Consider the following 13,822-nt stretch of genomic DNA (forward strand, 5'->3'; position numbering starts at 1 on the left):
CAAAAAAATGACAGATCGAGTGGAAAAAAAGATAGATTGAAAGCAAATCTCGAACAAAACTCAAGCAAAAAATAACAGATTGAACAGATCGAGAGCGAAATTCGAGCAAAAAATGACAGATTAAAAGCAAATTTAGAGCAAAATTCGAGCAAAAAAATTACAGTTCGAAAAATTACAGTTCTAGCTTTGCTCATAAAAAACGACATAAAAATCATGGAAATAAACAAATAAAATTTCACTAATGCCGTATTAAATTTATTTATTTATTTATATTCATTAACAAATTTATTAGTACCCCTAGAATCTAAATTAAATAATTACTTTCTAGCTCTCAGATTGACAGCCAGAACGAAATGTCTTTATTAATCTAAATTGGTAAACCATTTACATACTTCACAACAACAACTAATGCTTTTTGAGCTACTGAAACAAAAAACTGTTATAATCATTTATAACATATAAGCGAACAAGATTTAATTGTGTGAAAAAAATGTTAACTTAACAGCTGTAAGGCCTAATCTGTCTGTCTACAGGCAGTAAGTTGCCACACTTTTGCTGTCATTACAAATTAATATTGATTCTTTTTGTTTCCCGAACAGATTCAATACAAAATTAATGTTTTAAAAAAGAAACATTTAGTAAAATAAACCATTTATCTTTATTAATTAATATAACAAATTAACCACAAAGAAAACAACAACAGCATAACACAACAATAGCATAAAAGCCATAGAACAAAAAATGCAAAAACCTCAAAGCAAAAACGTATGCTTTTACAATAACAAAAACAACATTTCTTTAAAAATAGTTAAGCAGTGAACAGCGTTTAACTAAACGCAACAGCCCGCAGCATAAAAGCCAAAATATTTACAAATCTTGCTGGTTTGTACATAGTATATGCATATGTGTGTGTTGTGTATGTATGGTAGTGTCTGTTGTGTTGTGTTTGATTGTTCTCATTCATAACGAGCATGATGCTTCCTCTTACTGTTGTTTTAAATTAATAGACATATTAGTTAAGCAGCGTATTTGTGGTTACAGCTTAACAACAACAACTAACGTACAAAATATATAACAGAGAACAAAAACAAAAACAAAAACAAAAATTGTCTATTGAACAGAAACACAACAGCAAAGAACAAGAAAAACTGTTAAGACCAAAAATTAATTTACATATTAACGATCGCTTATATTAATTTTGGCACCTGCGGTGTATACTCGTAAATAATAAATTATAAACAAAAATTGCAAAAAAAACCAAACAAAAAAAAAAAAACAAAAACATAATATATTAGTTTTAAGATAAATCTGTGTTGTTTTAACAAATTTTGTAAACCGATAAAAAATTCTCATACTTGCCATCACGATTGACAAGTATAAATAATTTAAAATATAATTTGTTGAAAATTGAATGAAGTATTTATTAATTTGAGTTAAAACATATAATTAATTTACCGTATTTGATCGTGTTGATCGTTATGGAATAAATTGAATAGGTTTGAAAAATAATTATTTACAGGAAAAAAAAAATTAAAGAGATTTTTCGTACAGTAGTGAAATACAACAACAAAAATCCTTTTTATATTATTTTAATCAATTGAATTATTGGCAAACTATACAGCTTTCCGAGTATTGCCAAATACCCTTTATCAGTGGTCTTGGAATTATCTCTTATATTTAATTATTCGTAAGTAATTTTTTGAGACTGCAAGTACCAGGGATTGAACTTGTGCCCCGCCAAATTTGAAGCTCAGAGTCAGCGCACCTTAACCAACTGACCCAAAGCCATACTTGACTTTTATGTTCGCACATTTTTCTGAAGTTTTGTTAGTTTGCTATTAAAGTTTATTAACAAATTCACTTGCTAAAACACATAGTTGTCTAATTGTTTTTATTAAACTTTTACAGATTTTTAAAGCTCAAATTAATTACTCTTTGGATAAAGATAATACTTCAGTTTAAAATATGAAATGAAAAATATTATGTGTTTTTAATATTAATCGAAATAGTAAGTGTTAGAGAAAAATCTATTTAAAAAACCTACAAACATAAAAATCTTAATAACAAGGACAAATAACTACTATATTTAATTCACTTTGACTATAATATTAAATGATTAATATGATTAATATTTGTGGACAGAACTCATTGGGTTCAACGAAAGCCGTGTAGAGGTACTGGTTTATTGGTTTGATTGTTGTTGTTGTTTTTGTTGCTGCTGTTGTTGTTGTAGCTCGAAATGATCTGTGAAGTAGATAACATGATATAAATCACAAAAATATATATGCGTGTATTGCATGTGGATAACTAAAACTAGTGTGAGAAGTGAGAGGATTGTTTGAGGGATCAAGAATAGATTGCGAATAGATGGGATTTAAATTAAAATCAACAAGGATTAAGACGAAAAAATCTGGCCACTTCAATGAACGGATTCAAAGATCTATTGTGCTCAAAATTATGTGTGCATTGGAGTAAGAAAACTAATAGGCGACATCATGGGATGTGAAGATGCACTTAGGAAACAAATTGGAAATTGACGCATTTATGCATGATAAAGTGGGTATTATACATTATACTTGGTGCTACAACTTGGTATGTTGAAAAGATCCTTGTAAAAGGAGGAAATAAGCTAAGTGCATAAATTATACCACTACAAGCTCATCGCTATATATGCATAATGGTGTAGATCAAGTTGCTTAAAAGCTTGAAACATCAAACTCTTTGACATCGGTTCGGAGTTAGTATCGTTACAGAGACTTAGAAGAGGGTGATAATGATGATGACTCGGTGTTTACTGTTTTTGGATTATTATCTTAATTAACTCAAGCATTTTGTAGTGAAAAATTGTATTATTTATAGTTTGAGAATTTATAACTAATATAGATATGACCTATTCTAATAACATTCGCCGATAACACGCGCATCCTAAGTGATGCACACTATCGTTAAAAAAACTCTGATCTGATATCGCAATGGACCTTTATGATCTGCGCGTGGACTTTTTGGTGTGCCAGCAAAATCTAACCTAACCTAGATATGATAGAACGACAAATGATATATCCTGATTTAGGCTTTTAAAGCGAATTATGATGAAAGAAGCTATTTCCAATTAGAAGGATTATACAGTAATGAATTATAACAACAAATTCTTATGAAATTAGTAAATTATAATATATATTTTTTTTAATTTTATGAAATCAAAAATATAACAAACGAAATGCTCTTTTTTTGAAAGATATGTTGAATTGAATATATTTTTATTTAATTTTCTTTAAATATTCTTTCTCCAACAATCTTACAATTTCTGACTTCGCTTCACATATGTTTAGATACCAATGTTGTCAACATTGACGCAATACCAACATTCAATAAGCAAATTCCTATAAGAATTGATCATTTCGGTGTGAAAATCGATTACACCAAAAACAACATTAATAATGCAAAAACAATAAACAGAAGCTACTAAAAAGGCAAATCAATTTGCTAAATTTAAAGTAAAAATACAAAATTTAAAATAAAAAATAAGCAGAATAAACGCAAAGTAAAGTTAATGGCATAATAGCCAACAACAAACAGTAATGAAAAGCAATTGCATTGGAAGCCTTTCCAAAAACAACAACAACAACCGCAACAAAAGTATAGCACAGATACAACAACAAAAAAGCAACAAAAATGATAAATGGCACGAGTTGCTCATATTTCGGCAACTTACGTACGAGTACGTTAGCTGACTACATACATACGTGCATATGCACAATGCAAATTTCAAATATTTTCACATGCTTTTGCTTTTGTGGGGAGCTGTGATAGCGATTTGACCGCACTAAATGTTTATAAACACAGCGTGATCGTGTTGCTGCAATATATGTATAAATGTATCTATGCATATGGCCGTATGCAAGTGTGTTTAGAAAAGTTTGTTTTAATAAAAAGTGATGTGATGTGATGTTTAAAGTTTCAGTTTTTCTATAAATTGGTGCCAAAAATTATTTGCACGTTTTGTGTGAAAAATACACAGTGACTTTCTTAAATGCATTATTATTATTTATTGTATAAAATTTATATTTTTATTATTGTTTCTTCTCCAACGATTCCGTGCAACATTTAACAGCATTTTTTTTAACAATTGCGCGTCATTAGCACAAAATTCAGTATAGTTTTATTTTTTTTTTGTCAATTATTTTTGTATAATTTTGTTTAAATTTTTTTAATCATCATTTCTAATACTAAATCACGTAAAAATCGTTCATTTTTCTGTCCGCTGTCATTATGGAGCTGGTTAAGTGTTAAAATGCAACTAAGCCAAATATCACGCGATTGCAAGCAAAATAGAGAAATAGTAAGTTGAGTTTAATTTTTTGATTAACTGAAATATTTGATTTATAATTGGAAAGAACTTAACATGTACTTTCATAATATATCTATATATCCGCTCACATGGTTATTGCACCCAAAGCGAATGAGAACGCTGAAAAATGTGACGTAGGAGTACAAATAAGAAGACTGAATGATTTAGATATTATGTAAATAAGTGTCAAAATCTTCATACAATCAATTCTAGTATATAGACTGTTTAAGATTCCATGGTATATTAAATCAACAGACATGCATAGAGATCTTAGGCTTGGCTCAGTGAAAAAATATATCAGAGACAGAACTCTAAAATTATTCACTAAAGTTGATACGCTACTTAACCCCGTCCTAACAAAACTCAAGTCGACTTCTGGACTCTCAGGAAGATATGCTGATTAAAGGTGCATCATCAACTAAAAGACAAATAAATGATATGATTTCTTAGCCTAGTTAAAGCCTAGTGTGGGGTAGAGATAACCCCCCCAGCCATTATAGAGTAAAAGTGCGTAATAACACTAACTCAAGAAGAAGAATCAAGAAGTCAAGAAGATGCGAAAGACATATGGTAATGCCTTAGATATAGTTGAGCGCAAAATTTATGAAGAAATTAAGTTGTCCAACTAGAGATTAACAGCTATTGTATATGGTATGAACTAATGAAAAGTAGTTCAAGTATTAAAAGTATATAGATGACAACGAGGTTACTGCACAAATAATTTAAAAGCTGAAATCCATGCTGGCTTATCCACATAGACTAACATTTTAAAGTATATCACAAGAAGTAGTCTAAGAATCACATGATTTTGGTGAACAGGTAACAGGTTCATTTTCGGAGATTAATATTCATAAAAGTCTTTCTTTAATAACTCGAAAGTTGTTCTAGAAATATCATATTTCAAATCATATTCATGCAGGAGATGTCGTTCTATATGAAAGAAACAGTTGATGACTCTTGGAAATAAATAATCGGTTATAAAAAAGTGAGCTGCAATAATGCTAGCCCTAAATCACACTGAAGATTTTTCGGAATATCTCGTTAATTAAATACCCACAGAAAATTATCTAGCGACATCACATCACATAAATTTACTATCTAGGCAACGGGTTCAATTTTTAAAGTTGATAATGTCATTAAATTATTTTTTTTTATAGGAACCAAAACCATTCTTAATCATATTTGTGCATTTTTAAAAAGAAGAAATCCGTCAATATGAAAGAATAGAAAGAGATTTATTTTTAGCAAATGCATCAATTTTACTTATTATTTAAAGCAACTAAAGAAAAATAGACCATTTTATATAGCAATAAAATTATTTGGTAAAAAAGAGGATTGCTTTCTAACCGTTTCGGCGTACATTCACTGAAGTCACAGTACAAACGATGGCTGTGGAACTTTAATTTTTGTAACAAATACATTTTAGAATCTTTCAAACATCGACAGATACATCAACTTCCTATGGACGAAGTCGATTCGATATATAAGGATGTTTCTCAACGCTGGCCTTAACGGGGTTGATAACTTCAGCTTTTTACACTCTACAAATCCTGGGAGATAATATGGTATCCATAAGAATAAAATTGTTGCGAAATTGTTGAATCCTTTTTTGAATAGCCATAGTTAGTTAGTTGATTTTGTTGATCGTAAAGTTAGTTAAGCTCACTGAATGGATTTCTTATTGAGCACTGATTTGAGAAGTCATCTCGGTGCAGCTCACTTATACGATTCTTATGGAGCACTTGTTTTAGAAGTCATTTTGGAGAAGCTCACTTATGCATTTCTCATTTTGGAAGTCATTTTTTACAATTTAATGATGATTTGTCAAGGAATTATATATGCAAATATCCTATTGGCTTTTCGATAATCGATCAACATTTTCAATGTTGCTTCATTGAAGGAATCACCTGTTGAGAAACACTCTTTGAATGTATAATTATAAACTATTGTTATATAAACTATCCCCATTAAACTGAAAAACTTATATCTGATGAGTTAGTTTCCTCTACTTAAAAGCAGATCTATATTGTACCATCATCCGAGCTATTAATCTGTCTAAATAGCCAATGATCGTTAAAAAAAGTACCTTTAAGAGAGAACTGGAATGGTTTTGTGTTTTTTTTTTATTTATTTGAATAGCATGTTTCATTAGACATAGAAAAAAAAAATTAAATTATGTGTTTAATAGTAATTAACATATAAAGATTGCATAAACCAGAAACTCCGAGCAAACCAAAACAAAGTCAATACAAAATTAACCATTAAAGATTTATCAAAATAAAAGAAAATAATTTATGCAAAATTTGTTTATTAAAAACTAAAATGACAAATATCAAAATTCGTGCGTCACAACTTTTTTGTTTAAACTAAAATATCACTTTTTAATTTATTTATAATTTATAATCATTAAGCCGCTTTAATGTGCTTCTTTTTATTTGTAAAATTAGTGCCGCAAAAATATTTGTATTATAAAATGACAAGAGTTCTCAAAGAGTTGAAATAGAATTTAATTTTATGTATCACCAATCACATAAATTGTAAATGATAGTCATCTTCATTGATTCCAAAATTTGCACCAAAGATATGAAAACAATGGATAAGAACGTTCTTGAAAACTGTTAATAATAAGGGTGAACCACCAGTTAATGGCCGATAAATAAAGCAACCGATTATTGAAGATACCAAATTTGTATAATTTGTACTTATACCATAATAAAGATATATCTGTAACCTGAAGAACTTAAGCTCCGCTACTTAATTCTCCGCTTATTTATTTATGTACTGCTCTCCTCTAGTATAGATTATCCAATTTCGTTGCTTTCAAGTATTTTGACTGGATCTAAAGATAGTAACTTAATGTCTGCTATCATATATGATCTCTGGTACTTTTTTTACTATATACCAGCGACTAATAATTCTCTAGTATGTGCTCTGGCGACACAGCTATAGAACTTATCCATGAAACTTTATATAACACATTTATTCAATTTCGTTGCTTTCAAGTATTTTGACTGGATCTAAAGATAGTAACTTAATGTCTGCTATCATATATGATCTCCGGTACTTTTTTTACTATATACCAGCGAATAATAATTCTCTAGTATGTGCTCTGGCGACACAGCTATAGAACTTATCCATGAAACTTTATATAACACATTTATTACTCTGATGTTTCTTAAGCTAACAACAGAGAGTCAATAGCTGGGTTTACATTCCTTTGGATATTAGAGACACTATTTCAGAATTTAAATATTTTGCTATTGTGGTTGCCTTTCAATAATCTTAAATGTCTTAAATCTGTACGACTTGCAGAAAATCCTTTAGAACTCTTTAATATGCTTGTAGACTGCGTAGACCTGTTTAGACCTTATCATTGTTAGGAGCTTTAAGCCCTAAACTTTGTTTTTTCTTTCCAAACAAAATTAATTTCTCAAGACCCACAGATTTATACAAAGTTAAAGTCAACTTCATATAAGCTGCAAGTAGCAGCTTGATTGTTGCATACCATCAAGTGGTAACTTGACATCTCCTAATGTGTAGAGTTTCGTTTTTTGTAACCATTGTGTAGATTAAATTCAGCAAATCTTTCGAAGATTGAGATTTCTGCTTGGGTCTTGTTTACTCGGTTCTTGACCCGAACACTCCGAACACAAAATAACGAAATATTAAAGCATAATAGCTACGAAGCATAACTAAATCTATTTTAAATGTAATTTTCTTTAGGAAAGTATCCCTAATGAAGCATCTCTTACAGCGCAGATAGTACAGAAGAAACTTTAAACTAATAAAGTAAACATAGAGATCTATTTTCTAGTTAGAATTCATTATTGTTCTATTCAAAAAATAGTTTCTTTCGTTATTAAATTAATAACAAAATTAATATTTTAATATATATTAATATTTTATTATTAATATTATTTAAACTCAAAAATTAGATTAATTAAGCAAGTTAAGTAGATAAGTCCTTCAATGGAACCATATTAACAGGATTTTCTTTGAGTAGAGACTTCTTTCTATAACAGCACACTCGAAGAGCTGATACTGAACAATCTATTAACTAAGGGAAATTTGGAAAAACATTGGCATGATTGTTGAAAAATGCGGCAAGTGGAAATATCTTCATCAATGACATTCAGAACATAGTTATGAAGTATGATTTATTCTTTCATAAACGGGTGACCATATTTTATATTAAAGACTCTTTACTATATGAAAAACAATAATTTTTAAAGGAATGTGTTAAGTACTGCATAATCTCTCAATATAAAACTGTGGCATGGTCTCTTCTGTGGAAGTATATGAAGATTCCAGCTTTATAAGCAATCACTGAGATGCGCCCTTAAGAAAATATGGAAAATTAGTATTGTATTGTAGATCGAATTTTTAATGTTTGATACTTTATTTATTTGTTGCAATTATATTAATTTATTTTTACTTTGAGAAGTTACTCTTTAAAAAAAAAAAACAAAACATTCTTTATTAACAAAAACTTTAATAGATAAAAGTTCAACTGAATTCTTGAAGTCTTAGCATAATATTTTGATATATTTGACATATATCATATTTTAACCCGTAAAGAATTTTTATGCTAATATAAAAATATTTTATAAATTATGTAAATTTATTTTCAATCCATAATGTTATGCCCTACACTCTTATGTATTGGTATATTAAATTTGTTGTTAAATATTGCCTCTTCAGTTACGTGTTCATTATTTGATGTTCGAAAATTTTAAACTAATACTAATTATTAGATACTAATTACTTGAGCTTTTTGTTCCATCAATATAAGATTGTAATGACTAAGGTGTACTTAAATCCATTCACTTTTTATGCTTCGTAGAAATTTTAACTGCCTTTACACCCTACGTAAGGTGGGTGTATCGGATTCACTTAGGCCTATGCCCCTGTTGTGTTAGTTAAAGATATGATCTATTGTATAGTAAGTGGTTTAAATGTAAAAGTATAGAAATAATTTTTTATATTTGCGTTTTTAATTTATTTATAATTAAATTATAACTTAATAACAATCTTTAAAATGTAAGGTATTCTTTGGTCTACGCTCGCTCTATCATAATTACGTTTTACTATTCGTGTAAATCGAGTTAGAACCCGTTGTTTCTGGTTCTGTTTCCTTTTGCTTAACCTATTGTATAGGTCTGAACAAAAATAATAAATGTGTTAAAAGTCAAATAATTTAATTAACATATTTATGAGATCTCGTTTTGTCAATTAAGATACTGACCTGTTGAGTAAAGATAAATTTGTGGTTTATGTAAATGATGTAGCAAATTAATATTTATTTATTTATTTTTTTTTTATATTCTATCAAACTTACAGGTCTCGCAGCGCCACACCCTTATCGCTACGAAGTACGCCACCGCAAGCACCACATAACGCAACTCAAGAAGCCCATTTACCAATGCATGGCCTGCCGGGATCCTTACTGAATAGCATGCATCAAGCGCAACTACCAACAGAATCACGTAACGCCGCATTGGGATCTAGTGCTGCAGTCAGCGGCATAGCTGCAGATTTTCCAACGCGCAACTACTCAGATTTTATGCGTAGCTTAGCTGCAAAATACAATAATTCCAATCCGAATGAGTAAGTCCAGCGACAGAAAATGAAAAAGTGCTCTTAATGTTTTTGTTTTAACGTCTTTTTGAAATTTTAGTGGTAATGCAACGCGTCGAAATGCATATGCCAACATTTCATCCACGCCAGTACCAAGTAATAGTAAAGTTCCAGTTACTAGTAAACCCACTCCCAATACTGCAACAAGTTCCTTAAAAAAAGAATCAACGAATGTTACTCAAGCTACGACAAGACCATCATCAATGTCGCCCACAGATGCTACTTCCTCCAGCCTTAAGTCACAGAGTGCCCAGTGTCAGTTGAGTGCCGCTTGTGCTGCAGCTGCAGCTGTTAGTGTTTCACCATTTATGACATCATTACTGTCTAGTCTATATTCGCCCAGTGTTATGCAACCAATTTTTGATATGAGCAGCACACAAGCCTTAATCACACTGGTAAGTAAATTGTTGTAACTATTTTTTCCATTTCTATTTATTGTTTATTGTATTATTTTACTTTACCTTTCACTTTATCTGCTTATTTCAAATCCTAATTGATAGGCACATGCGGCTAAGGAATCAGAGATACGCAGTGCACAAAAAGCAAATGAGAACAGTGAACGTACCCAAAACAATGTTTCCTTATCGCCCAGTCCCAGTTTGAATATTGTACTGCAACAGGCAGCACAATTCGCTTCACCTGCTCTGATATATTCAGGTCAACTTCAAGAGGCACATTCCCAAGCAGTACGCCAATCTAGTCCATTACACACACGTGCTAATGCACGCGTAATCGCCACAAATGCTAACTCCATCGGCGGTAATATTGGCAACAGCAACAACAACAGCGACAATACCAATAGCAATAATGCATCTGCCAATGATAAGTCAGTTGGAACAACAGCACCACTGGACTTAAGCGCACAACCACCCGCAGCTAAAAGATTTAAGGCTGAATCCACTTCAAGTCGCAGCAGCACTGAAGGCATTAGTACAAGACGCATTTCATCCGCATCCACATCACCATCACCACCATTATCGGATAAGGGTTCCGTACCAGGATCTAGTACAACGTATAACGATGAGACAACAACGACTGCCACCACCACAATTTTATCCACAACAAAAGCCAAAGGGTCAGTAACCTGCCAAGCACAAAGCGCAGAAGTCAATTCATGGACAGTGGATGATGTTTGCGCATTCGTGGGCAGCATTGACATATGCGCCTGTTATGTGCAGGTAAGTCAAGATTCTTCAATTAAGTAATATTAAGTCCTTTAATTTACAAATATAAACGCATACAGTACAATTTTTTTTAAGATACAGATGAAAGAATATGAAATCGAATGTCTCATATTTAAAATACCTCTCTAAGTGATATGTATTCACATAATATAATATATACATATAATCATCTTTATGTATTAAGATTATTATTTATAATATAATTTTTTTTATATTTTTAATAATATATATCTATCTGAAGGCTATAAAAAACTATAAAAAAAAATTTTTTGTACAATTGTACAATATAGACGACAACACAAAGAGGATGACGTACCGTAATCCTGATGAGAGTCCTCTCAAGGAGAGTCGAAATATAGAGTATAAAAAAAATTATTTTTTATATATTTTGAAAAATATCTGTCTAGCTATCTATAAAATAGATAAAATTGAAACGAAATAAGGAAATCAAAACATATACCGAGCTCGGATTCTCACTGGGGACTTTACTTTTAACACTTAATGTTGAGGTGCCTCTACCATTGCTATAATTTAACCCAAGTTGGATCTCAAAACTTTGATTATAATTTTAATGTGCCTCTAACATTGTTTTAACTTGACCGGAGTTGAGACTTGAAGCTATGAATATAGTTATAACGTTTGCTTAGACGCTTATACTATTGCTACAATTTGACCCAAGTTAGGACTCAAAACTTTGATTATAATTTAAACGCTTACTTAGACGCGTCTATCATTGATATAATTTGATCCGAGTTAGCTATGAATATAACTTCAACGCTTACTTAGGCGCCTTTACCATTGCAATAACTTGTCCCAAGTTGGGACTTGAAGCTATGAATACAATTTTAATGCTTGCTTAGGCGTCACTACCATTACAATCACTTGACTCGACTTGATGTTCGAACCTGAATAACTAGATTTTAAAATATATACATTTTTAACAGTATCTATCTGAAAACTAAAAAACAAAAAAATAAAACCAAAACTTAAGCTGAGTTCAGATTCGTACAAAGAAGTTTAGTTCTAACACTTAATACTTAGATACCAAAATTATTACTATAAATTGATCCGAGTTAGGCTTTAAGCCTGCTTAATACTTCGGTGGCTATACTATTATCATTATTTGAACCAACTTGGAATTTAAATCTGAAAATTTAGATTATAACGCTTAATACTTCTTACCCAATTCAAGTATGTCACGACTTGAACTTTACAGTGGCTAATAAAATATTGCATAAAGTCATGTTATGAGAGGGTCACTTCCAATGTCTGACTTGATTACGCTGGTAGAGGAAATAATATGAGTGTCATTAGACAAATGACAGAAAAATTAAAAACTTCTTTAGTTTTCATTAAATTTAATAGTCTGGAGACACCTTCTTCACAAATGTATAAATTATTGATTCGTTATAATATATATGATTGCATTATACAGATATCTTTATATAAGACGAACTAGATCTCTCAACTATAAAAAGTTATAAAAAATTATAGCTCCATTTACTATCTGAAAAAAGGCTTTCCATATTACGTGCCAGTTAATCGCTTTGCCACCGGTGAATTTTAATTTAAACATTAAAGCAAAAACGGACTGTAATTTGTTTTGATCATCAAATTTTGATCCTACTCGAAACGTAGCCGCTTTTAATTTAAAGCCATTTGTCGCAATCACAAAACTGCCAATTCGCACGATATCCGTTGGTAGTCCCTCTTGCTTTTAACACTAAATATCAATAATATTTGCGAATGACTTGCAGAGAACGATCGTCAGACAGTGTAAAGACCGCAACATAGCATAACGTATAGGATGAAGTGCAGCTTGCATTTCAAACCTAACATAACAGCAAACATACTGAATTCTTCAGCACTGCACTAACTCTCAGTTCAACAAAATTACTTAAGGATTGCTGCTTAACTACTGATGCTGTCAACAATGCGCAAAGGCAATGGCAATGGCAACAGTAAGAGCAGCAAGAAGCAGCTTAAAATTGTTGTACCGATTGCGGTGCTAAGTTGTTTTAATGCTTCTTACCTGAAAAAGATCATTGCGGCCAGTTCCGGCAAGTTGGACGACTTTTGATCGGTCAGCCTTACGGTCGACGATCGGTCAACGTCAAGTCATTACGAGCAAAGGCTGTTGACTATGTTGACTATGATCTCGTTTAAGTGTAGTTCGGTTCGGTTAAGTAAACTAGTTCGTTTCCGTCTATGGAAGCTGTACTGCTTTTATCCACTACCCAATTCGGTGCGGGTAAAAGTTTGCATTCATTTCGGTATGTGCTTCATTATTTCTGGGCTGCTGCTGTTTGTCTTTTTAATATAAAATCTTTTAATGTTGCTGGAAAATTGAAGTCCACAAAGAAGCCACTCTAGCAACAGCATTAGTAAGAGTAATCGACTTTAGAGTTACAGTTCAACCAACTGCCAACCGCCAAGCAACTTGCAACTATGCAGCCAAACGGCCAAACGGCCAACCTGCTATCAACCCAACTATTCATCCATATTAAATCAATTTGGTGGTAAAACAAGTTCATAATCAGTAAGGTAATTTCTATCATGAAGCTCTGCGAAGTGTTGACGAATAATTATTCGTAATAAGTTTTTTAGCCTTTCATTAGTTTGCTTAAAGCTTCTTTTATTCCTTTTTCAAGAT

The 13,822-nt window shown here is 31.2% G+C and overlaps 1 protein-coding gene across 1 annotated transcript in view; it reads left to right on the top strand.

Annotated features, from left to right (window-relative positions):
- LOC119687930 (myosin-G heavy chain) overlaps window positions 1–13,822 on the top strand; it is a 102,196-nt gene that overhangs the window by 46,977 nt on the left and 41,397 nt on the right. Inside the window, exons 3-5 of the mRNA XM_038102488.1 lie at window positions 9,689–9,955; window positions 10,026–10,380; window positions 10,486–11,163. Coding sequence (XP_037958416.1) covers window positions 9,689–9,955; window positions 10,026–10,380; window positions 10,486–11,163 — 1,300 coding nt within the window. The remainder of the gene's footprint in view (window positions 1–9,688; window positions 9,956–10,025; window positions 10,381–10,485; window positions 11,164–13,822) is intronic.

The sequence above is a fragment of the Teleopsis dalmanni genome, chromosome X (genome assembly GCF_002237135.1).
Source record: "Teleopsis dalmanni isolate 2A chromosome X, ASM223713v2, whole genome shotgun sequence".
Classification (NCBI taxonomy): Eukaryota; Metazoa; Arthropoda; class Insecta; order Diptera; family Diopsidae; genus Teleopsis; species Teleopsis dalmanni.